Source organism: Ciona robusta, chromosome 7 (assembly GCF_009617815.1).
Source record: "Ciona robusta chromosome 7, ASM961781v2".
NCBI classification, from domain to species: Eukaryota; Metazoa; Chordata; class Ascidiacea; order Phlebobranchia; family Cionidae; genus Ciona; species Ciona robusta.
The window spans coordinates 3,809,810-3,836,454 of record NC_143241.1 but is presented as its reverse complement, the minus strand read 5'-3'; the positions used below and the strand labels follow the sequence as shown (position 1 = coordinate 3,836,454).

Below are 26,645 nucleotides of genomic sequence, written 5' to 3'. Positions count from 1 at the left end.
TATGCAATGTGCTTGGTGTATTCAAATTCCCACACACAGAAAGAAAAGCAATGAAATTGAGCACCTAATCCCAGCACATTTAACTATTAAGGTCTTCAAAAAATGTTCCATTCGCACCACATTCGAAACACTTTAAACTGTAGCAGTGGAACAAAATAGGAACTGCTTCATTGTGTTATTTGATAGTAGTGAGGTAGGTTACTTAATTTACATAATAAACAGAGGTGTAAGCGTGTAGCAGCAACCATTCTATATTACCATACCACCAGTTACATGTAATTCTACTCAGAACATTAAAGTTAATGGATCGCACCCTAAATTATGGAACTATTTGAATACATCAGCTGTGTAAGGAACTAAGGTACCTATATACAAGTTAAAATGTTATACTGAGAATGGGTTGGGTCTATTTACATTAGGAGATATCATTATCCCTTTGTTCGACAAGTTAAGACTCCGGTTTCGCGTTGTTTGCGCTCACGCTAATCCAGCGTCTTTTGCCATGCTGTAGAAAATTCCCTTGGATTTAAGTAAATTGATTGGAGAATCAAACTCAGCAACCTTTCCAGCATCCAATACAAGAACCCTGAAAAGAAAATGTTTTTATTTTAACTCTATGTGAATTAAAACAGTAAATATATTTATTGATGCATTGGTTTGGTTTAAAAATATAAAAGCAATGGCAATATTCATGAAGGCATTAAACTCAAAATTGATGCATTTCCATTAAAACGGTGTGCGTATATTACTATCTAAACGGATTAATTGTTCGAGTTAATTTTAAAAGCAAAAACTGAGACTGTAATGTTACCATTAATGTTACAAAACACAAATGAATTATAACTTGGGCTATAGGTAATAGTAAATTTAAGAACAAACAGGTCCATAGTGTGTGGGAAAACGTAAGCCTATGACGTGTAAGTAATGCTGTTGATATGTTTTGAAAGCTATAGGATTGCTAATTTGTTCACAATAATTATTTAGTCCATTGCTGTCTAAATGCTTTTACCTTGTACTATCCATGATGGTATTAAGTCTGTGAGCAATTGTGAAAGTTGTGCATTCAGCAAACTGAACACGGATGGTTGCCTGAAACAATAATAATAATAATAATAAAGTACAATAAAATAATAAAGTAAAATAAAATAATATTGTAAAATACAATACGAAATAATAATGTAAATACAACAAAGAAAATAATGTAAATTACAATAAAATAATAATGTAAAATACAATGAAGTGTAGTGTGCTGCATGTTAAACTAAACCATAATTAATCAATGTGTGGGTTGTTTGTGTGGTTTAAACATGGTGGAAACCTGCTTGTAACAGAGGTGTGCAACTTATACTGAACTGCTATCTGACTCTTATATTTAGCATTAGTATTGAATCAGTTAAAATTCCTACAAATCTAATGCATGCTGACAATTCAAAGCTTAAAATCTAAGACAAACCATTTATTGACAACAAACCAAAGCTGGTAATATAAAAGGCCATTTACAAACTTCTACCTTCAAATTTTAAGTTTTTTTATTTAAAATGGCAACCCTTCCATTTATGGTGATCACTTAATTTTATCCACGTAGGTAACTTTATTGATGTAGGTGGTAAATGCAATATTTTGCTATGTTTGTTTGAATAAACACCCAACAGCAGGGTGAAACCTATTTTAAGATGTAAACTAGGGTGCTAATACATATAATATTACCCCTTCTTCAAAAATTCGGATGACATGTCACTCCAATTCATGCATCCCTAAACAATCAACCATACATCTATTAGTTAAAGCGCATTTTTACCTGAATAAGATCATCAGTTTCAAGATCAACTGCAGCAGTTGCTTCATCAAGAACGAGAATCTTGGATTTCCTGAGCAAAGCACGAGCGAGACAAACCAACTGGCGTTGACCAACACTGGAAAATACAATAAAAAAATATAAAACTACAGAAATACTTCAGACAAGGTTCGTTTTGAATCATGATTTTTCTGTAATGCTACAGTTATTTTTGCTATCTTTTCCCTTGTGCTCTATTTTATCTTTCCGAACACAAAGGATAAGATAAATCATACATATTTTTGACCATTGTTTCTATTAAAAGTTAACTGAGTAAAAAAATAAATAAACACTTTTTTAAAAAGATATATATATTTCATGACCTAAACAAACCCATTCCTATACCTTACAAATGTGTTTCAATTTTCAAGCAGTTCAAAAAAGTGTTTAAATTATAATAAACAAACAAGCAAGCACCTTAGATTCTCCCCTCCCTCAGTTACTTCATGTTCAAGTTTAAGAGGAAGATTTAAAACAAAGTTTTTGAGATGAGAATGTTCCAATGCATCCCATAATTCATCATCGGAGTAAGAATCAAACGGATCAAGATTCATCCGGAGTGATCCCGAGAAGAGGACAGGATCCTAGGGAGGAGAGAATCATTATATTGTTCCAACATCCAATGATTAAATTATTTTGGGAAGAAATACATTGACTACTTGCATGGCTTAATCACTTGATTTGCGGAATGTGCCGCAATCAGCGTGGTTCATTATTAATTGTATCGCTATGTCGTAATTAAGTGACCTATACATGTTAGTGTGCTCGCCTTAGTTTTTATTCTGTTATTCTGTATCCCAATACAAACACAAGAACACGACAGATCTAAAAGTTTGCAGTATTTACTCTTGAAAACAACTAATGCTAGGTCCAAATTTGGGTATATGTAAAAATGTGACATTAATTTAACAAAAGTTGCTAAAATTAATATTTAAAGAGGTCAATTGTGGGTGATACATTGTACATACAAACATGATCTGACCCAATACCTGTGGTATGATGGATAACTTTGATCTGAGGTCCTGGAGTCCCATCTTTGAAATATTTTTCCCATCAATAGTGATACATCCATCAGCAGATTCAATGATTCGGAACAAAGCTAATGTTAAAGATGATTTTCCTGCTCCTGTCCTGCCTACAATCCCAATCTGTGGAAATCATTTTTATTAAATTGATTTTCTAAAAGCGCCTCTCCTGGCATTTTTTTGGTATTGTTGTTTCAACTTTTTATACAGACTGTATTAATCAGCGTGAAAACAAGTGTAATATTTAAAGTTTAAAATAAACATACATATAATGTGTATTATTCCTTCAGCTACCAAGTTGCTTACTTTTGCAAGCAAAATGTTTGCTTACTTTCTGTGTACAAATCCAACAATCACTGATAAAGTTTACATAATGAATATTAAGCCATTACAATGTACATTGTAAGCACCCATTACGGTTTATACTGTAAACCCATTTAACCTTATTTTTATTGAGTAACATATTGGTACAAACATGCATGGTGTATACAATATACATACTAACATACAGTACACAAATAATTGAACATTTGCTTAATTAAAAGATAAAAATTTATCTAATAATACTTTTATACACAAAGTCCTACAGAATATTAAAATTCAAATTCGCAAATTTTGATTTCATCTTACCTTTTCGCCGCCTTTAATATCAGCGTTGATATTTTTGACCACGAGATCGAGTTCCGATCTGTACCTTGTGCTGTAATCCTCAAACTTAATCCCACCAATTGATGGCCAGTCTTTATCAGGTGTCTCATCCTTAATAACTAGCGGTGCCTATATATATATATATATACAGTGCCTATATATTATAATGTTATATACAACATAACATTATAATTATCATTTTGCAATTAATAGTGAATGAATGAATTTATATTTACGGTTGTGTGGTTGGGCAAGACAGTTGTTATAACACAAGTGTTTTGTTACACACCTTAGTGAAGTTCAAAATATTTAAACAACAAAGAGAAGGGAATCAACAGCATGACGATAGTCGTTAAAGAGGGTAAAAAAAGGGGTTACTAAGGTATTCTTAAGTTTTCAATTTTTACTTTGGTTCAACTGTCATAAACATGTACAGCAGTGAAAAATAGTGCAATATATTTTAAAATAATATCAGTTTTGGTCGAACAAGCATAACTTTTTTCTAAAATTTCGCATCAAGAAAAATATATTTGTCTGTTAAATATTATTAAAACAACATATTTCTTTCGAACAACATGACACGCCCAACCATACCTCTTGTTCTACATTGGAATATTCCTGCACTCTCTCTACAGCAACAATATTAGTTTCCAACTCGCTTGATTGACGAACCATCCAGTTAAGTGTTTGGGTGATCTGGAGAAAAAAAAGTCTTAAAAAAGAACTTCCACATATAATATACAAAAGTACGAAATGTAAAAGTTTTGTGTCTTTGGGTAAGTCACTTGAACAGATATTACTCCAACCCAGTGGTTTCTATTAGCTTGATTTTCACACATAAAATAATAAATTACCCTTAGAGTTACATATCTCAAGCAGGCATGAGGTGTGCGAAAAAGAACATCATTTTATAACAATTGTCGTTGCCCTACTATGTAAGGATAAACAACTGTCATATAACTTATTGAAAAAATTATAAATCACATCACAAAATTTTAAATATTTTAACTAAATTGTTTTACAACTAAAAGTAATAATAATAACACGGCAAGTATTTTATGAATATATCATTCACATCATGTATTTTAACAAACACTGCCACATTATCACCTGCATAGCATATGAAACAGACAAACCAACAATCCCAGCATCCAATGTATCTCTGCCAGCCACAGCAAATATAGCGGCGAACAAAACAATGAAATTTCCAACTAATTCCAATCGAAGAGCTAACCACCTGGTAATGAATAACAAATAATGAGACTTGAGAAATATCGGAGTATTGCTATTATTGGTTACTGTTAAATGTATTTTATTCTTGCATTGTATTTAAGAAATAAACGAGGGCAGTTTGAAGTTTTAATTATCGCAGTTGCCTATTAGATACTGCTAAGAAAACTACCAACGCAGATTAGTCACATATAGTTTAAAACAAAATTATTATAAAGGTTTGCATCATATTATTTCAGAGTTTCCAGTTTTTTTTAAATGTTACATACATGAAAAGTAAGTCTCAATTAAATAGAGTTACCAAATAACGTAAATTGTTCTACCTGTTCGACACAATATTTGGATAGTAAGCCATCTGGTTGACATCAACAAGGTTTTCATTCTGTTTAATAAAACTTTTCTGGAGACCGTATGCTCTAATGGTGCTGGCGCCTGGTATGAAATTAAAACGGTAAACTGTGGAGTTATACAGGGGGTTACTAATGGTACATAATATATTATGAAGTTTCTTTTGGGTTAAAGTGTTGTTTTTTTTTATAAAGAAGACATTTGTAATGTAAACTGTAAAAAATGTAGGATCTGCAGAGTTCCAACTGACCTGTTATACTTTCACCAAAGTGAGAATATATTGGAGATCTGCTGATCGATTCAAGTCGTTTTAATTGACGGGAAGTACATACATAGAATCGCTGTGCGGAAAATATACTTTGGTTAATTTAAACTTAATCAAATTTAAAACCAAATGCTAAATATATCAATTTTTTTCTTTAATTGTAAAATTTAAACTACGGATATTTATTCAGCATTTGGTTTTAATGTCACTGATATACACACACAATTAAATACAATATAATAATTTACATTATTGTGAGTCCAATAAATCTTCATTTCTTTGGTGGCTGGTTGCATTTATTTCTCTAAAACAAACACAGCTCCTAGCACCCATAGATATGCATGTCTACAAGCAAGCACTGTATGCTACATGTCTGTTACTTACTACAACTGTATTCTATCCAGTGAAGATAATCTGATAATATACATTGCTACAGCTCAACAAAATAAATGAATAAAAACAGCAAGAAAAGCAACACCTTGCATGAATATAAGAGTAGAATATGCCAACTTTCAATACAAATGAAAATAAAACAAATAAAACATAGAATTTAAAAGCATGTTTTGAAACCACCCAGAAAATAAAACAAACCAATTTAAATTACCAAGCCACCATAAGCACCAGGTTTCAAAGTTCTTAAAACAGAACAAAATAAATACAAAGGAAACACAAAACAAAAGAATGAAAAGCCCGCCATGACGCACCTGTGCAAAAATAAACAAAAATTAAATAAAAATTGAAAAACACAGCAATCGAAAAATAATTTAAAATTTTTAACAAAACTTTTGAAATTAGCAACACGGAATAACAGGCAGGTGCAATATATGTACAATTAATTTTATTGTTTTAAAATTAATAATTAAGATTTTAAAACAACATGCAGTAGTAAGATCATTACAATTTCCAACAATAAGGAAGAAGTTTTCAAATCCAGGTTAGTATTGAAACAATTAGTGAAAAGAATTAAAACGCGTTCAAAAAAATCACTGGCAGCTACCATGTATTAGATTACTGCATGATATGCTGAGATATAGAGACTATAACCATATATATATTAAATAGTGGTTTTTCACCTTGCTTAACTTTAGAAATCATCTTTTAATACCAATAGTCTATCTGTACTAGTTTAACTTTTCAAATTATTCAGATATTACTGCTGATTTTAAAATTCGTAAGATTTGGCTGTGATCAGTATTGTTGCAACTCTATAAAGGTGCTGATTGAAAAATTATGAATGCAAGCCTTGAACAGACAGCGGCATTTTAGCAAGACACATATTTACCATGGAAATCTGCCATGTTAGTGTTATGCAATTTTTTCTGTGTATTTTGACCAAGTAACCTTTATAATGCAAGCTGTACCCCAACATGCAGCTTATAACAAAATAAGCAATTAAAATAGGAATATTAATTTTAGCCATTATTATTCAAAAGGTGTGCAAATTATTACACTACACTGACTACAGCATTGCAATTAATTTTAATGGCAAATGTTAAAATAATTAAGCATCTATAAGCCATGCACTTACCTGGACACCATAGTACAGCAGTAGTATAGGGAACAGTGCAAAAGTGAACAGTGGAGTGGCATAACATATAACAAACAGCGTGCCAAGAACTTTAAAGAAGCAACTGAGGAACATCGAAATAATTCTGCAGAAAAAACAATAAATGTAAGTTTTAAGGCATTTTTAACTCAAACTTTTTTTGTTTTGAATTTTTAAGTTAAAAAAATATTTTCTAACTAATTTGACCTTATCAATAAGTTATCCATCACATCCACATCTTTGCTGCATCGATTTATGATCCTTCCAATCGGAGTTTGATCAAAGAACCTCACCGGAGCAAGGAGCAGATGATGGAGCATGGTTTCATGGAGGACACGAGATGCTCCGAGAGCTCCAACGTATAATATGATTGATTCAACAACCACAATTAAACCTGTGGAAAATGACGAACCTACTCACCAAAAAGAGCCTTTTAAAAAACTCTGTTTTGCAGCAGAAGGCAGTTTAGATAAAATTACATTAATGATGTAATTGCTCACAATCCAGCGAAAGCAAAGTAAGCATAGAACAGATATATGTATGAACTCAACACTGAAGCAGTAGGTATCAATGATCCAGTATCAGCAAAATAACGTGAGACAAGAGATTTGACAACAAAACTTTTTACCATAAACAACGATATTTGGAAGCCAGTCGCATCAAGCGTCAAATATAGAAAACAAATTTGCAAAGCGATTAAATTAACCAAGTCATTTGAACAATGCAAACTGATAAAAACATGAATATAAACCCAAAACCTGGACATTTGGTTACTCTGTTTCTGGGCTGGCTAAAACCTTTTGGATTCTAAAATATATTTTTTCTGCAAACTTTCACTTAAATTTATACTTTCCTATCTGTCTATTCTGTTGAAAAAACCAGCAATTGGACTCACAAAAAACCAACAAAGTTAGGGATATGAACCTGAACAAAGTAATATAGCAGCAGTAGTGGAACCACTATGGATGCGAATACAGGAGTACTGTAGATGATTACACCAAATGTACCAAGTGCTTTGATCAATGTTGACATGAATGCATTAAATGTTCGTGGAATAACTTCATCCACAAGATACACGTCCTTACTGTAGTTACAAGAGGAAAATTAAAACTTAGCTTTGATTTCTCTATTTTTTAAAGAATTATTTCCAGGCCTAAATTAATTTTTTTTTCGCCTTAAATTTCGATTTTTTCTATTTTAACAATTATCGATTTTGATTTTTTTGCAATTATTTTTCTAACCGCAGAGAGGATAACGTACAGACCTGAATCTGTTTATGACACGACCAAGAGGTGTAGTGTCGAAATATGACATGGGAGCTCTAAAAACTCGCTGTAGCATGCTATAATGAAGGAGAGCTGCTGCAGCCACAGACCCATATGTCAATGTGAATGAGGAAGCCATTACAAATATTGCTGTGAATTGAAATGGTTAACAACAATAAAGGTATTGCAATCTTGTACAGTTCGCAAGCCTTCATGAAAGTAACTATCTGGCTGGATGATGAAAGAGATAAATATGCATTTAAAAAAGTCTTTGTGCATAGCAGGTTTAAAAATAAATATATATCTTTGTTAAAGTGATCAACATAATTGACACAAACAAAAAGTTATAAAACAAAAAAAAAACTATGATGATAAAAATACAAGTGGCTGTTTTTTTATTAAAACACAGCTTTGTTCCATTATAAAGAAAAACATGATAACTAGGATACAAACTTTTGAGTATATATATATATATATATATAATACATACCTTGTACAAGTCCCAAACCTCCATACACTGCCAACCTTATTTCTGTTCCATTCTGTGTTCCATCTGGATTCAATGGATCATTGCTCCATTCTAGAATTCAAGGTAAGTATGTTATTCTTTAGAAATTTTTTTATTGGTCAATTTTTGTTTTGTAATTTTTTTTATAAATTTGTTATTTTTTAAATTGTTTGTTATAATTTTGCAAACAAGTTTTGTTATTGGTCAATTTTTGTACTGCAAATTTGTTATTTGTTATAAATTAAGCTTATTCATATGACACTTTCTGTTACTTTTAGTATTCTATTGCTTAAAACTATAAAAGTGCATTAATTCAAACCTAAATTATATTTTTCAGTGTTTTGATACTTTTTGTAAAAAAAAAAGTTAGCATGCGTAGGCTAAAAATATAAGAATCAATTTTTGTATATGCTTCTGCAAATAGATCACACTTTGAAACTCTACAATGTAAACATAAGTGCAAAAAAACAATTGTTTAATGGTAACCTGAAAGCCAGATATTGGAATAAATTTGCGCTCCATTTTGTAAGATAAAGAAGGCACAGATGAGGAAACAAAGGAAAAATCCGATGGAGTCCATGTATGAAATGAATACTGACAGTTTAACCTGCGTGAGGTACAGTTTAATGCAAAGAGTTGATTAATATAAGGTAGAATAATATAAGTTAGAATTTCATTACTACGAGTTTATTTTGATAAACTTTTCTGTGCCATAGAAAACTCACTGGTAGAGAATGGGCCAACACTATGTATATAAATTGCTAACACACTATATATGTATATTTATATATATAGTAGAGCGGGCAAAGACAAGACAGATTTAGCACATTATATCCAAACTTTTTAATTCTTTGAATGTTTGTTTACTACCAAATAGGATGAAAAAATAGAACAAAAAAGTGTCCTATCTTCCCCTACCCTACTAGATAAAAAGTTATCAAATGATTGAAACAGCTATGAACTATTAGAGATATAAAAACTGTTTTGAACAAAAAATGATTAAAATGCAAATAACTAAGCAAATATTAAAGAAGTACATATGTGGTATATAAGTACTAGATTACTAAATGAAACAGAAAATGTAAACTTACACTGCCGGTTTCAGCTTTTTCCGATTGAATAAGCTTGTTTTCTTCTTTCTTATCAGGTGGAAGTTGACAAGATTTTTCTTCTTTTAGTTTCTTCTTTAATGGGATGTACTTACATGTAGGTCCAACGGGCTGTTGGGCCATTAACTGTCGACTTTGCTGTCTGGATATCAAGGAAAAGTTAAAGTTAAATAAAATTTAGGAACTTTAAAATATAAGTTTGTGTAACAATATACAACAGCTAATAAAACAAGTTAATGTGCTGTTGTATGCAGGATACTCATGCTGTTTGGTTAGTTTAGTCATTTTACTGTAGTCCACATAATAATAATAATACAGTATAATATATATAATATACACTTGGTATTTACAATTTCCATAAAATTCCAGTCACTGTATATAATTTAAAAACCTTTTAAAATTAGAAACAAGCAGAGTTTACAATTATCTTCTATTCTAAGTGGGTGAGGTCGTGCAGAGTAGCACCATATGGGACCTGGTGTTTAGGCCAGGATTGACGTATTTCCTATACAATAACCTTAATAACATTACCCTTAGGCCCATTACCCCAAAAATAACCTTAGGCCTATTACCCAAACAATTAGTAAAATTCATACTGTCACAGACACCAAGCCTCCTATATATATTTGCTACAAATTGACAAAACAATAAACTGAAGTGGTGACCTCACAAACTTCTTCCTTGCATCTTCAGCTGGCATTTCATTCAACTCTAAATCTTCATCCACATTATCAGGAATAGAATAAATATCAGATGTCATCGATAAAACTGAACACAAATATTAAATTGGGTTAACTTTGCAGAAAATTTAAAAACATTTTATTTCCAAATTTAAAACAAAAAGACCTTAGGTCCTGCTCATAAAAAGATTTAAAACAAATTCTCATCTTATAATATTTTTTCTACATAATTTATATTAAAAAATAGATTTACAAAATGTTAACCCAAATACAAAACTTTATTGTGTATTTATTGTATGGGTGTTCAAGCACTTTTAACACCTAACCCCTTTGACCTTTACTATGAATATAAGTTAACATAACAACGCGCACCTGTTGGATCTCCCTCCTTATACTCATCATCATCTTCATTAATCGCGTAATTACGAAGAAACTCGGCAAATGCTCCGTCTTTTTCAATCAGCTCGTAATAATCGCCCACCTACAAATACAGTGCAGTGTAAATGGTTTCCCGGGTGACAAAAACCAATTCTAGCCCAAATCCCCTATAGTGTGCTTCATATGACCATACCTATACACAAAAGATAAGACAACATAGTAACTGATGTGTTTTAGAACAATGGGCCAAGTCTCAAAATTTTTCTCATTAAAATCAATAAAATTAAGCATTGAATGCATCAAAGTGAGTTCCACACACCTCTGATATTCTTCCATTAACCAACACAAATATTTTGTCAACTTGAGGTAAGAAAGCAAGTCCGTGGGTGACCAACACTCGTGTCTGGTTAAAAATAAACATTTTAAAAGCTTTAACCTCAAAAATGTAAAAAAAAACTCAACGTAAGAGATATATAAAATGAGGGTTTGTGCGAAAGAAACTGTACCACCACCACTGGCCTTTTGATAACTCGCAAAAAATGGATTGTTTTTAAAAAGCATACTTTTATATTAACAGAGTTAATACCTAGCTTCCCAGTTATGAAGTTGAAGTGATATAATTTTTATCAATTTATTCCCTTTTTACACAATTTATTTCATTTAAAGCATTATACAAAGAAAATCTATGTTAACATAAACATCATATATATAAACCTTCTTTTTCAAGCATCCACGAGGCCCAAGTACGTTGTCGAATATGTTCTTACCAACATGAGAATCTACGGCACTCAGTGGGTCATCAAACAAATATATCTGTGTAAGGTTGTTTGTAATATTAATAATAAACAGCATAGAATAGATGATACAATCTGTAATATTAATATATATATATATATATATTTATGTTGGAAATGACAAGTAAGTATTGGGATTTTTAGGATTTGTTAGAAGCACTTTAAATTATAAAAAAAGTGATTTACTACGTAAAGTAATTAAAATGTGATTAAAGGCAAAAATGTGTTTTAGGCGAAAAAACAAAAGTGACATTGTATTTGAGTAAAATATACTGAGACGATCAAACTTGTTAGTAGATAGAAGCAGAGATTCACAAAATATTCAACAGCTTTTTATAGAGAAGCGCGGGTGAATTGAATAGAAATAGCAACCTACATCAGCATCTTGATAAACTGCCCTTGCGATTGCAACTCTCTGTTTTTGTCCACCAGATAAATTGATTCCCTGAGTACAAAAAAATTATTTAAGCCGCATACTCAAAATTTGAAAACACACAATCATAAAAAATCATATGTTAATACTTGACAAATAAGAACTTGAAGGCAAATACAGCAACAACAGACAATGGTTATTACTTTATAAAACTTTTCTGTTACCTATTTGTAAAGGATTTCAGATCATACTTTAATTGTGCTTTAATGGTGCCAGAGAAGTAAATAAACTATGACATGTAATTGAAGACGAACTAATGAAAACTAACTAACCAACCACACCCAACTTACCCTTTCTCCAATTTCGGTCTGATCACCAGCAGGCAACATTTCAAAGTCAGATTTAAGTTCACAAGCTTCCACAGTATCTTGGTACTTGCATACGTTGAGTGATTTGCCAAATGTAATGTTGTCGCGCACGGTTAGGTTTTGTATCCATGGTTGTTGAGGTACGTAAGCTACAGACCCCTGTGAAGTTCGTTTGTTAATATAAATATCCATGTAGGGTTAAGTAAGCATGTATGGTAAACCATTCATTGTTTATTATAATTATGAATGATAAAGACCCAAATAAGCTTATAATATTTACAAAAATTATAAATATATTAATATTTACCAAGCAAAGTATTTTTTTACAACATAATCTAAGAAACTATGCTTGTATATTAACATGTTTATTGTTTGTAAATTGTTATAATGATGAAAGGGTCATTAAAATTTTTTTTAGATTAAAACAAAGGTTAATTCACGGATTATACAAGAAACTCAACAAAGAATAAATATAACAGATTCTTTTTAACTGTACGTTTCAAAAAGTATATATTAACCAATCAAAATACTCAGTATCATAAAGTGGAATATTAAAAGTGTAGAGTGTAGAAAAATTCTTGAATGAAAAATTAACTATAGTTTACTGTTAAAATAGAAGAATATAACTGCATCACATTTCATCATTTAGTTAAATCGCTCCAGACTGTAAATTTTGAGATTAAATTATGTTTTGCATTTTTTTTTTGTAAAATATTTATTCAGTTACCCGCACACAAACACAACGTACCTTAACAGAAACAGATCCATCAATTTTCTCCATATCTCCCAACAAAGCCGACATAAGCGAGGACTTTCCACATCCTACCTGACCCACTACTGCCACTAGTGACCCATCAGGAACCGACATAGAAATACTAGAAATAAAATTAATAATTAGACTGTATAGTATAGAAACCAATACTGCTTCTGGTCAAAAACATACATTTTATCACAGAATTAAACTTTTTTATACCAGAAGACTTATATATTACTTCATGGGAGCAAGCAACAACAGCATTATACTGGACCAAACATGATAACAATTAAACGGACTAAACATTAAGACTGTCTGATACATTAAAAGCATTTGCGAATCTATTATAACTCATAGGACTAATTTTTATTAGTATCATAAAATTTTAGGAAATACAAGTTATTTTGCTAAAATGTCATATTTTTTTACTAAAACTGATGGCCTACTTGTGCAATACATCTTCTTCCTCATCTCCATCCCATTTGAATGATCCCTGCTCCACTTGGATGACATCATCGGAGATGAAACTACGATCCACGTTAGATCTGTCGAGCTCCTCGTTATTGAGGAAAGACTCGAGTCGTTGAAGACTCACGCTGGCCTGGAGGAAGAGAGGGTTAGGAACAACATCCGGAACAATAAAAGAGTTTGCAGAACAATACGATACCATTGAAAACAATTGAAAAAGTAAATTATTATTTTTGTGGGGCAATGAGCCAATTCTGTCCTAAATCTTTAAACCCATGGGGTGCTAACACAGCGGAACCTAACTCACACAGAATAGAAAATTGTTATTAACATGATAATTTAAATAATGTTTATAACACCCTTGGTACTTAAATATTATGCTATTCTGCATGGGTAAGGTCGTACAGCGTAGTATGACATAAGAACTAAGATTTAGGCAGTGTTGAACAAATTACATGCTACAACTCATTAGTGATTTAGTGACCACTGGGTTAGAGCAACTGCTAAGGACTATGTGCCAGTATAGATAACAGTATTGAGCATTGAACCTGGTATCCTTTGGTTACAATGCAAGCGCCTTTGCCTAAATAAAGTAATACCTAATCTTACTAAATTAAAAAAAACGTTCTAGCTTAGAAGTTCTAGCTTACCTGCACAAGTGAAGTGACAACCATTGGCAGCATCATGAGTGGAAATCTAAGGATGTTGAAAAGAGATAACGACACAAAGGCTTTTTGTGCGTCGAGTACATTTTGATCATCAGATAGAACGTACACTGCAAAGGTTGTCAAAGACACCTGTGAATGGGATTTGTGGTTTTGAAAATGGGTATTAACATAAATAACTGTTCCATAAAAAAGGTTTAGAAATGAAAAATTAACAAAATACAGTATTTCATTAAATCTATCATTGCAATGAAAATATAAAAAAGTACAAGTCTAAAAATACAAATAAATATTTTCAAAATAAAAACCAACCAAAATCTGATGAATTACATAAAACTTAAGAAAAAATAGTAGAAAAAAAAACATATTTAATACTTAAATTTACGAGCATGTCAAACGAGTGAGCAAATTTAAATTTAGTTTCTCACCAGGAAAGGAGCACACACAAATGTGAATGAGGATGCAGCATTTAAATAAGCAGCTTTCCTCAGTTCCTTTAATTCTTTGTTTCTTATATCTGTAACCTTATCCTGGAATTTGACATTAAATTAAAACTATGAGTTATATGCAGGAAAAGTTAATTTATCTAAAATTGTGTGAAATTGCTCCAAAATAACAGTATTTCATATAATGTTGTTTATTAAAGTTTTTGTAATAGAGTACGGTGGGGGGAGATGGGACACCTTAAGCACGTAATATCTGAATATCCTGATCGTGTTTTAAACAATTAACAACGGTCTATAGGAGTTGTGAGAATACGGTTTTATAATTCATTGAATATTTTTTGCTTACTACCAAATGAGACGAAAAAATAGAATGAAAAGGTGTCCCATCTTTCCCCACTCTACTATATGATTGAATAACAAGTGTCCACATACTTTAAATGACATCTCCCATGCATACATCTTCAACACTTTAATTCCATTCAAGATCTCATTCATGAGTTTGATCCGTTCATCTTTGTGTTTCATTTGTTTTACCTGGAAATTTCAAACCACATTTAATCTTATGTAAGATCTAATACACTACTTAATTGTAAAATTATTTGGACAGAAGAATATTTTACTTAGAATTCAAAATATCGTAATTAGAATTTTTTTTAGTGAATGTGTAAAACAACTTCAAGGTAATATAGGGCCATCTATGCTTAATAAATGCAAATATCACTATCACTATTTAGGTCTGAGGAATTACGTTTTTTTAATTTTTTTTAAATTTTAAAACTAATAAAACCAATCATTTGGAAAAGAACTTGAATATGTTTTATTGTTGCCAAACAACAAAGCATATGCATTAAAGGAGGTTTTGTGGTTGTGTGAACTGAGTTTAAGTCAAAACCCTTTGAACTTAAAACTGAACTGAACTTAATTAAAATATTTAGTAATATTTAATATATGTTGATGGAAAATTGTGTTAGTTACCTGAAGAGCTCTAGCTTTTGCAGCAATGAATCCATTAACAGGAATAAGAAGAATCATCACAGCTAATCCCGCTAATACTGATGGTCCAAGTATTTTCCATAAGAAATACAGAGCAAGTATGATTTGGAAAGGACCTGGAATTTGTAGGTGGAAAATAAAATAAAATAAAATATATGACTGCTTGTTAATGTAATGCTGGCATTCAGTTTTTAAGGACTTTTATTTGTATTTAGGTTTGGGTATAGTGAAAATATTTCTTTAGGAAAAAGGTAAAAAGAGTGTCTTAGATTGAACAAAACATTTCTTTTAATCGAGCCCTAATTATTAAGCAGTAAAAAACTTGAAATGAAAAAAACAGAAAAAAATGTTCCATGGTCACAAACAACTAACATTAAATAGAAAAAAATAAATTCCCTAACCATAAATACAATTTTTTTATGAGAATATTAAACTTACCAGACCAAACAACATTAAGGTATGACATGAGGTCCATGAACCTCTGAGCGTCAACTGACATCAAGTTTACAACTTCTCCAACTGTGCTCTCCTTGCGTGCTGCATTTGATAGAAGTAATGCCTGGGTGGGAGGGATGAGTTTAAGATAAAAGAAATTGATTAATTGGATCTAAAAGATAATGCAACACATCAGTTGGCAGAAAATATCAGTCAATACAATATTGTTGATCAAATTGTTGGAACTTTTTACTTTATCCTTGCATGGCCGGAAAACAACAGTCGTTATAACACGAGTGTTCTGTAATCTGTTTCATACACCCCGTGCCAACTTACGAGTTACCAAGCATGTTACTTTATGGGTGACTATTTTTGGGAACATTTCCCATTTTTTTTTATGTGTGGATAATAATCTGGACAATCCATTAGTGACCACCCATTTTTGGTTCATTTTTCTATTGGAATAAGAGACTGACGACGCCATTTAGGGGAAATATATTTTTTCTTATAGGATTAGACTTAATTTTTATTTGTTACGTTTTTGTAGCACCAGATCGTTTTTTGGTTTAATTAAAATTCCCACCTTTCTGTAGATAGCAGACACGATCGCCGACCTAAGCCTCATGCCCACCACAAAACATATATGAAAGTATTGCTGTAGGATCACACTTTGTATTAACGCTGTAACGAACATTCCAACTGCAAGCAAGTAGCCTTGCCACATAGGAGCGTAGTCAGCTGTTGTGAATGTGATCAATGAGCTGGAACATAAGTTAGGATTGTAAGATTCAATGGTAAAATTAGTAAAAAAGTAATGTGTTAAAATTAAAACAAAACCCCAAGGTGAATTAAACTGTATAGCATTGTTAAATATTGTTATGTTGTTTACACAATAACAATGTAAGTAATTCAAACAGATACTTCGCCAAATATTCCAGGAAAAAAAACAGGTTAAGTAAAACAAAAGTTTTTTTTGCTGCTGTTGGTACTAGTTAGGCATAAGGGAAGACTTAAAATCATTTTTTTGTTTTTTTACCAGGCAAAATGGAAAATTCAAAATCATCTTTTTGTTTTTTGTTATTATATAATAATGCATATCGATGTAAAGAATTTCCAGAAATATTTATAACAACCAAAAATGTGTTTGTTTTTACTGTTTACAACAGCTTGTTGGAATACTTTATTCCATTGCATTTTCATCACATAGCATTAGAAACAAGGTTAGCCTACCCTCTTTTTCCTTTAGTTTTTTTAATGGTATTCTATGTTTGTTGTATTATACCATAAAAATGTCTTGCTAGATGGTGGACCAAATATTGGTAATATAAAACATTAAAACGTACATTTATTTTATGTATGCTTAAAAACGTTGATAGAATAAATTTAATAAAACTTACATACAAACACTTTAAATATTTTTAAAAGGGTGCAAGTTATATAACCCAGTTAAAACCTGCCATTCAAACCACACAGCAACAAAGACATCTACCTTAGCAGTTGTGGGCTAACAAATGCAAGAACATCGTAGAAGATTTTGAGCACAGAGCTGATGAGGAAGAAAGGTCCAAATGTTTTCACCATAGCAAGTCCTAATGATGCTTTCACACATTTCTTTTCTGGATATTTAAAATATCTTACAAAGAGTGATTTGCTTATACTACTTTTAAAAATATGCATCAAGGAAAAGAGTTATACTGAAAATTGTACAACAGTTAACAAATTGGAATTTGAACCATTATATTACTTTTTGGATCTTTAATAAACACAGCTTCTTCTTTGTTGTCACTATTCACGTGTCTGTGTGTTGACTTTGCTGCTTTGCATTGTCTGTAAATTATCATTTCACGATTAGGAATACAATCATATTTAAAACAAGCGTCAAGGTGCTACAGCCTGCCACTCCATGAAACTTATTACTTGGGCCAAAGTTTGGACCCCAACACCCATTAGTGATCACTGGATTTGAGAAATGTGCGCTAAGTGCCCTGTCCAAGGACACATACCCATAAACCAGGAATCCTTAGGTTAGGATAAAAATGCCTAACCACCATGAAACCAAACACCAAATGTTTACTGATACAAACACTATCGTAACTAGAAGTCATGTTGATAGTATTTTACAAGCTAAACCCAATGATCATTCAAACTGTGGCAGAACTGGCGCCAAGCACAGTTGGTAGCACGCCTGCCTGTAACCCAGAGGTAATAGGTTTAAGTCTCATCGCCGCTACCATTGTGGGTGTATGTGTCCAAAACACTTAATTGCAATTGCTCCAACCCAGTGGTCACTAATGGGTTGTCCAAATTATCAGTCACACATAAAAAATCCCAAAAAATATGCACCCACAAAGTAACATACTTGGTAACATGTAAACAGAACACCTGTGTTATAAAAACTGTCGTTTGCCAGGCACGCTTGAATAAAGTAAGTTACATTCATTTTTACATTCAAAACCTTCCTCAACAGTGAAAAACATTCCCCACCATTGTTCAGTTTCATTCATACATACTAAGCATACTTTAGTGCATTTTAATAGAATACATATTTTGTGCAGAACAATGAGCAGCTCACAGTACACACATCAAGCATATTCTATCAATAGAAGAGGATGTCAATGTTTAATAAATTGTTATCCAGTTAAAACAGATCAATAATCTTCTACTTTGAATCTTCTAAATTTAGCGTCTTTGTTTGCTAAGCAAATAACGTTTTCGCGCCATTTTCTGTTTGCATTCAATCAGTGTGTACTATATTTTCCACGCTTGGATGCTTCCACAAAATATGCTCTTATCTCAAACAACAATGTACAAAAAGCTTTTGTATTATAAACCTCTTTACTATTGATCCCTATCAGACAAAATAGGATTTCATATTATTCAATTTAAAGAATAAGGGAAAAGTCAGTAGACTTAGCCATTTCATTATTGCTTTAAACAAGCCCCGTAATATGTATTTAAATTTCCAACGTGTTTTATGTAAGTAATTCATTTAACATATACACAACATACTCGGCTTTTGCTTTCTCTGCATTCCAGTTTTGTAGAAAATGTTTTGCGATGTTTTCCGATTGGTCGGTATCGTTTAACTTCCACAGATCTCCATCGACGAGTGGGCGCTTGTAACCCGCGACAACCATGCTGGGGGAATGGAAAAATACAGAATTAAGCAATAAAAAACTTTGAGAAAATAACTGCAACATGAGCCAGGAATAGCACAAGTGGAGCAGCCAGGGGGGTTTCGGGGGTCGCAACCCCCCCTTTTTAACCAAAAAAAAATTGTTTTTGATTAAAACCCCCCCCCCTTATTTTGTTTTCTGGCTGCGCCACTGGATAGCACATTATATCTCACAATGATAATACAGTAAACCACACTTAATCGAAACAAATTGAGATTAAACCAATTTAATCGGGTAGGTCTAGTGGGCAGAGGTAGGTCTGGTGGGCAAATGCGGTCATTAAGCTGGGTTGTCTGTAATAGTTCCATACTAGTATGTAGCAGACAAGATTTAGATAAAACAATTGCACAGCATATGTTCATTGTCTTGTTACTTTACACTAATACTGCACAGTGAATATATATATATATTATATACATAAATATAATTAAAAAATAAATAAACCCAATATAAAGTAATAGTTACAGTATTTTACCATTTTATCGTATCACTAGCATTAATACATGTGTAACATACATTACAGTATTTTATTGTATCCTTACTGGCTGTACTAAACACAACAGTTACAGTGCAGAAACCTCTATTATTAAGTTTATTAACTATAACACAACATACGAACCTTGTAAACCACCAGAATGTAATTTTTGATAGGAATGTTGCGCCCTCCTCTGGACATTCGATGTGTTTCTTCTTCTCTTCATCCATCTTCTCCAACAATATTCCTCCATTTTCTTCTTTCTGTGGAAGACATTATTTTAATGGATAAAATATGTTTTATAAAATCCCTTTAGACCAGGAACAGTAATTACTCAAAAGACAAAAAACACAAAATAATTTTTTCAGGACTTTGCTAAATAAGAAACAAAATGCAAAAAAAAGTTTAAGACTAAGTGTTAATAGTTTTATAAAAAAATAATTTTTTATCAAAAACTTCTTCAAAAATTAAAAATAGACAATTTAAAGAAAGTTTTAAATGTAGTTTATCGCAAAAACTATCACTCCAGTGTGCTTTTAGGTTGTTAAGGACTAAATGGCAGTGTTGGGCTCTCACAGCTTGAGATAAGAGTTCAACTACCACTTGTGAGTTGCTGTTCAATGATGGAACCATTATCAACAACATGATGTTACTTATATAGCCCCGAGGCATCACATGAACTTGAGTTATTTTACTTTCATTGATTACATTGCTGAAGTCAACATGACTTTGCAAAATTTGAACTGAATTATATAAATGTATGTCTGGATCTTCATTGCATAATTCAAACTAATCAGTGATTGCACCACAGCCCACTCATTTATTAACTCTTAGGAATTGTCTTGTAATATGACTTTTTAAACAACCATAAAATACAGATTATTATTGCATAGGGTATGCGAATAACTGTAATACAGTAGTAAAATAGTGTAGGTTATTTTATTACATCAAAATAAATGTAGTCAGAACTTAAATTATATGTCAATTAATGTTAACGCTTCAATTAATTTTGATATTTTAGTTTCTAAACATTAGAAAACAATAAAAAATATTCTTTCTTTGTTCCTTTAAGGAAATGCAGGCACCAAGTTATTAAAATGCAAAAGTATTGAAATAAACTTATTTTGTCCCCTACAATATTTTACATTCGATCCATGCTACATACAGTCACATTTACCGTATAAACCTTATACTATACAATGTACACATATTTACAAACCTTGATTTTAAATGCAGGCAATTCATCAGCGAAGAAACACAAGACAAAGTTGACCAAAACTGCAGCAAACGAGAGAAAAAATGTCACACACCTTAGTACCTGGCCACCAGTCAAAACCTGTCAAATATTTATAAAGATTGATAAAACACATTTCTAATACAAGTTTAGTTTCGGAAAAATATAAAAAGAATAAACTTCGCACAGTCTTAAACTAGAAGCATCTCATACCATGTGTATATTAATATTTAATATGGGAAATATTATTAAAACGCTCAACCAAATGTGATTCATTGGCATTATTAACCTTTTTACTATTAAAATCTATAGAAAAGTATATTTAAGTTTTAATCTATAACTTAAGCCAGTATTTTAAAATATTATCATAGATCTTACATCTGAACTGAGAAGAATTTGGACTTTTGATTGGAAAACAAATATTCCAGTCAGCAGCGTGAGTATCCAATAACATGTAAGAAGACCAGACGATCTAATGCCTTTCATGCGATCAAATTGTAAGAAGATAAGCGCCAATGCCTGTATGGGAAATTATAAAATATTAAAATATGATTAATTGATTACACAGAATATAGTCAAGTCATTTGTGTTTGTCAAAGTATTTGATTAAAGTCCAAAAAGCAACCTTAGACCACAGGTGCCGTGTGATTACAGTAAGAGAAGTGTCTGCTATGACACGGCAGTTTTAAAGCCGGTATGACTTTGAAATAAAATGCAAGTCACTGCCAGACTCATGGTGTATATACAGACAGTGTCAAATTTCACTACGGTTGATTTGCAATGTAATGAGAAAGAACACACAGCACTTACCATGGATAGGCCCACAATGAGTGGTACAACTAGATCCACTGATGGGACAGTCATCCCTTGTCCCCATTCCCATAAACTGCGAATCAGATTTGTCCATGCTAATACCCACAATATTAAAGTAGTACCCTGAAATAAATACATAAAATATATTAATAACATTATATGGCATAAAAAAAAAAAAAACATATTTAATTATGCTATAAGGATGCTTAATACTTTAACTTAACAATCTCTACTTTACACTTAGTAAAAGTTAAAAAAAAAATTGAAAAACTTTTGATGGTTTTATTTTAAACTAAAAATTTTGGGTTATGTTAAATTGTAATTAATTGAGAAATTTAAGTGTTAGGATAAATAGTACCCACCGCTTTTGCCTTGAAAAGAGGAGAAATTGGGATGTAGGACACTTTACTCTTTCTTGTATAAAGATAGTAAGGTAATGAGAAGATCCACAGATACAGACATGGTGTCAGGTCAAACACCAACTGCTGGAAACAGCTGCTGAATATGAGACTTGTTGAGTTTGCTGCTGTTGGGTCCTGCATAATAAAATGAACGTATTTCGGTTATACACTTATTAGTTACATTCACATATCTGTAATTAATAATTATCTTGCACAATCTAGTAAACTTAGAACCTAAACTTTAGATTTTCCCTGCACAATTCGTACGCTGTAACAGTGTAAGGTTTAAATACGTGGCCTAGTAAGTTATTAGATGATAAAAGTACAAAGTCGTAAAACGGCTGTTACAACTTACAATGAACTTCTCTCCGCCGCAAAATTCGTTCAGGCCCATGTTCACCTGCTAACCTACCCCACGTTTACAAACAACTTTACAACTTATCGTCCACGCTTATACAAACGTTACTCATTCGTTCACCCACTGAACCGAACGAACACCTTAAAGTAGCGAAAGAAAAAGGCAAATGTCTACAATTTAAAAAGGGAAAAAATGCTTTCCTGTTCTAAGTGTGCTTGCAAACGGATTTCACGCTTGCGGTAATGCATGAATGTTGACATACAATATTCGAAAGTGTTTAAACACACAATGTGGTGTGTACTAGTTAAACGATATGTTTGCTGTCGGCTATCTGGGTTTATTTTATGTAAATATGCAAGGGCGTTTTCAAATCAAGCATCTGCTATGCATGGGCTGCAACATTCTATTCTTTAAATAACTATTGGTACTTCTATTTTCCTCTTATACAACACACGAACTGTCTTTGACACAGATGCATTTGGTTTGAGAGTATATTTACTTTAAATAAAATCACTTTTGAAAGCAGAACGGCAAATATGTGAAGTGTAATATGTTTTCAAATACTTTAATTAAAATTTGTGAGTAGAGCTAAAATAAAGGCTTGAGTGACCGCTACAAAAGCAGGCAGTTAAATCGCTAGTAAAACCATTACATAACCACATGGCTTAAAAACAGTACAACTGTACGAAAAAACGGCAACAATTGGACATTTAAGGCTTAAAACTGTACTATTAATCTGGTACAACATGCAAAACATTCCAAGAAAAAAAAGTAAAACTAGTAAAAGTTGTGTTGTCGATAAAATATAACAGATTTGCTAGTAACAAGTAGCACCTGCGTTAAAACCAAAATCTAACAAGCAGCATTCATAGTTAAGTCTTGTTTGATCCGACTGCATTTTTGTTGTGCTTCCAGCAGGAATGTGCTCACAGTAAATTGGATGGAGTATTGTGGGTATGATAAATATATTGAGTGATATCAAGTACGACGTATTCGATGCTGTGGCCGGACTGGTTCATTTACTTTGGCCTAAAAAAACCAATTTTAAAGAGACCACAATTTATCAGCCTACAAAATAGATGTTTTAAAAATTAATTGGCTACTTTGGTTACTATAGCAGGGTGGGGTAAGATGGGACATGTTTTTATTCTCCGTTCATTCTATTTGGTATATATAATGTAGTAAACAAATGCGAGACCATTCCATCTTACCACTCAGTACTACATATATTAACTTAAATTCATAATAAATTGTGAACAATTTTTGCTCCTACTTTTGCAAAGATATGCTTATACCTCCAAATTGCCACGTGCTTTTTTTAAAACATCGTGAGTTTTTGACAACTGTTTAACAATAGCATGTTCAATCCCTTCCTTCATTCTGTTGGTTGATTGAAGTCGTTCTACCGTGCTTTGCAATAATTTATCTTGAGTTGTCAATCGTCGCCGAAGTTTACCAACTTCCCTTCGTAGACCATCGGTCTGTTGGAATTGTATTTTTAATTTATAATAACTTTGTACAAACTTATAGTATTTTAAAACCATACATAGTATTTTAACTACATAAACAATTAGTGTAGAGAATTTCATGTATGTAACAGAATTTCATGTATGTGTTAAAACCTGGAAAAAGTATTTTCTCTTTTGAAATGACATAATATGTACAAAAGAGGCAAATTAACTTAAAATTACTAACTGAAGTTTTAAGAAGCAAATTACTAATTTAGGGTCTTACATTGTGGCATACTATTGAAAACTATATTGTCCGGCGCCGTGGCATAGGGGTTAGCGCGTCTGCCTGTAACCCAGAGGTAATGGGATCAAGGATCGAAGCTGCTACCATTGTGGGCGTATGTGTCCTTGGGTAAGACACTTAACGACAATTGCTCCAACCCAGTGGTCACTAATGGGTTGTCCAAATTTGTCAGCCATACATAAAAAAATGAAAAAATCCCCCAAAAATAATTACCCAATAAGTAACATACATGGTAACTCGTAAGCTGGCACAAGGTGTTAAACCGGTGTGATAACGACTGTTGTTTTCCAGGCAACGCGAGGATAAAGTAAGTTACATTCATTCATTCGTATTATTAACTCTCCGAAAAACTACTGACCTCTGAGCTTATTGCATATTCTCCAGCTGACTCTGCTCCCCTATTCATGGTGCTCTCTGATGCTGATGAGCCCCCTCCAGTGGCAACACCAGATGAGGTAAACGACCTGACACGTTCGTGTGGTTCAGTGAGCATGGGAATATCTGCAGGCCAAAAGTTTCCTAATATTTGATCGCTATTATTGAGGTGACGACGTAATGCACCGATAGATACAGATATATCACGAAGCATTTTCTTTTCCGGGTTCTGAAATGTAAAAGAAACTTAAGACTTTTTAATAATAAATTACATATACAATAGGCGTGTTTATATTTTGGAAGTGGTTATTTGAACCTTAAGAAAATCTTAATGTGTGCGTGGTTACAAAATCTGACAGAAGAAATTAAGAATAACTGAACCAAATATTGCAACCATATAAAAACGCTGGAGCAGATCCCTTTACTCAATCTATCATTTTCATTAAAAAAAAGAAAGAATAATATTAAATATTTTTTGAATATTTAATTTCTAAATTCCTCATACCATATGTTTTGATGAATTGATTTCACCAAGTTTCCTCGCTATTTGATCATCAGTAGCTTGTGCAAGCAAACCACTGTCCAATATACTTTGTTGGAGATATGTAAAGTCTTCATGCTTGCACAGTGTGTATAGACCTGGTAAAGATTCATGGTAAAAATAAATAAATACTAAAAATTTTTTAAATTTTTTTTAAATACAATTACTGTTTAAAACATTCATTCGGTAAGTGTTTAAGAATTTGAACTAGATAAATTTTAGTTTTATAAGTTTTTAAAACTACATATGTTGGTAATAATATAATGTCAGACTATAACATTAATGTTTTAATAAATGTGTTTTTAAAAAGATTCATAAATGATAAAACTATTACATACACGTATACAAAAACAACATGATATAGCACTTTATTTGCAAGTTTTAGAATTTTTGATTTTTTTGCCGAAATTTTTTCCTCACCTTTCTTGCAATACAAAGGTCTTTCTCCATCGCCACCATGTGGTGAGCAATGATCAGGTATGGAGTGAGTCGAACATGAGACGGGAAGTTTATTGAAACTTCCATGATTATTGTGATGGTTGGTGGTGCTGGTGTCGAATGGGAAGGATTTACTCCCGTGATCTTCTGCTCCGGATGATGCGGAGGCAGGAGGAGTCATGAGAGCACTGTCTTCACCCATCACTGTGAAATAAATAAAGTTTTACAAACATCTACTTAAGACTCTAATTTAAAAAAAAGGAAGATATGCTAGATAGTGTTAATTTACTAAATATAATTTTGAAATTTTAATAACAGTAAATCTAAAAAATTAAAAAAATTTAGTAACAGTAAATCTAAAATGTACTAGTAAATGTTATGTAAAAGTTAAAGAAAAAAAAAGAAAATGATTCTTTGTTAGAAGATGCAACATGTTATTATATTATGTTCTAGTATATGTTTATAAGTTTAAACACTAATTTTAAAGACAATTCCCACATTTCAAAATAAACATAACATTTTTTTACCACAATATTAAAAACTATGAATATTTGAACATTAAAAGATAAAATAAACGAATGCATAAAACAAATGGGAACAAGGAAAATTAGCAACTTAAGATTTATGCCAAAGTAATCTTACATGAATCTAGTTTAAGACTCCTGCGAGCGTTATGTGAAGATTTTGGAGAAGATCGGACTTTTGATCCTCGTGGAGGAGTCAGATGGTGGATGTTGATGGTGGTTCGAGATCCATCTCGGTCTGGAGTCTTCGGATGCCTCAGTTGCTCTTCCAGCTGCTTCCGGAGCGCAGAGTTGGTCTCAATGCTTCTCTCAAGTTGGACTCTTAAAGATCGAACTTCATCCAGGAGTTCAGTGAGATCAATTTCTAAGAAAAAAAAAAAAATTAAGTAAAAATTTAGGTATAAAATTAGAAAAAAAATTTTA

At 32.0% G+C, this 26,645-nt stretch overlaps 2 protein-coding genes across 8 annotated transcripts in view; both read right to left on the bottom strand.

The window, feature by feature from the left end:
• Positions 1-2: 2 nt before the first annotated feature.
• Positions 3-22,738, bottom strand: LOC149733897 (ATP-binding cassette sub-family C member 1-like). 3 transcript variants are annotated; one of them, XM_089880852.1, is made up of 38 exons: positions 22,587-22,738; positions 22,193-22,366; positions 21,828-21,953; positions 21,396-21,536; positions 21,003-21,119; positions 19,928-20,046; positions 19,142-19,270; positions 17,877-17,959; positions 17,622-17,748; positions 16,716-16,893; positions 16,136-16,256; positions 15,680-15,813; positions 15,137-15,238; positions 14,687-14,788; positions 14,244-14,390; positions 13,572-13,726; positions 13,120-13,246; positions 12,354-12,530; positions 12,007-12,075; positions 11,551-11,649; positions 11,156-11,239; positions 10,831-10,939; positions 10,444-10,546; positions 9,761-9,920; positions 9,156-9,276; positions 8,652-8,741; positions 8,161-8,311; positions 7,821-7,980; positions 5,336-5,426; positions 5,061-5,169; positions 4,618-4,744; positions 4,102-4,203; positions 3,490-3,636; positions 2,824-2,982; positions 2,252-2,418; positions 1,799-1,913; positions 1,010-1,089; positions 3-586 (listed from the first exon to the last, which is right to left on the bottom strand). In XM_089880852.1, exons 1-38 carry the CDS (start codon positions 22,623-22,625, stop codon positions 478-480), a joined length of 4,650 nt encoding a protein of 1,549 aa, XP_089736978.1. In that variant the 5' UTR covers positions 22,626-22,738; the 3' UTR covers positions 3-477. The 3 variants fall into 3 exon arrangements, with proteins under 3 accessions (XP_089736978.1, XP_089736977.1, XP_089736979.1); XM_089880851.1 differs by lacking the exons at positions 7,821-7,980; positions 8,161-8,311 and adding exons at positions 6,879-7,002; positions 7,104-7,290; XM_089880853.1 differs by lacking the exons at positions 7,821-7,980; positions 8,161-8,311; positions 17,877-17,959; ... (3 more) ...; positions 22,193-22,366; positions 22,587-22,738 and adding exons at positions 6,879-7,002; positions 7,104-7,290.
• Positions 22,739-23,066: 328 nt separating this feature from the next.
• Positions 23,067-26,645, bottom strand: part of LOC149733896 (uncharacterized) — a 30,092-nt gene continuing 26,513 nt past the window's right edge. For all 5 annotated transcript variants that reach the window (XM_089880846.1, XM_089880849.1, XM_089880848.1 and 2 more), the window contains 6 exons: positions 26,341-26,586; positions 25,681-25,902; positions 25,225-25,358; positions 24,703-24,948; positions 23,885-24,070; positions 23,067-23,618 (listed from right to left, as the gene is read on the bottom strand). In XM_089880846.1, the coding sequence (XP_089736972.1) occupies positions 23,568-23,618; positions 23,885-24,070; positions 24,703-24,948; positions 25,225-25,358; positions 25,681-25,902; positions 26,341-26,586 (1,085 nt within the window). In that variant the 3' untranslated portion in view covers positions 23,067-23,567. The remainder of the gene's footprint in view (positions 23,619-23,884; positions 24,071-24,702; positions 24,949-25,224; positions 25,359-25,680; positions 25,903-26,340; positions 26,587-26,645) is intronic.

Bases quoted from the DNA above. Each gene is read 5' to 3' on its own strand.
- LOC149733897 (XM_089880852.1), bottom strand. From the start codon at position 22,625: ATGGGCCTGAACGAATTTTGCGGCGGAGAGAAGTTCATT. The intron at 5,170-5,335 runs GTCAGTTGGAAC...ATTTCATACCAG, and splicing joins CTTTGGTGAAAGTATAACAG to GCGCCAGCACCATTAGAGCA. The intron at 587-1,009 runs GTAAAAGCATTT...TTTTCTTTTCAG, and splicing joins ACCATCATGGATAGTACAAG to GGTTCTTGTATTGGATGCTG.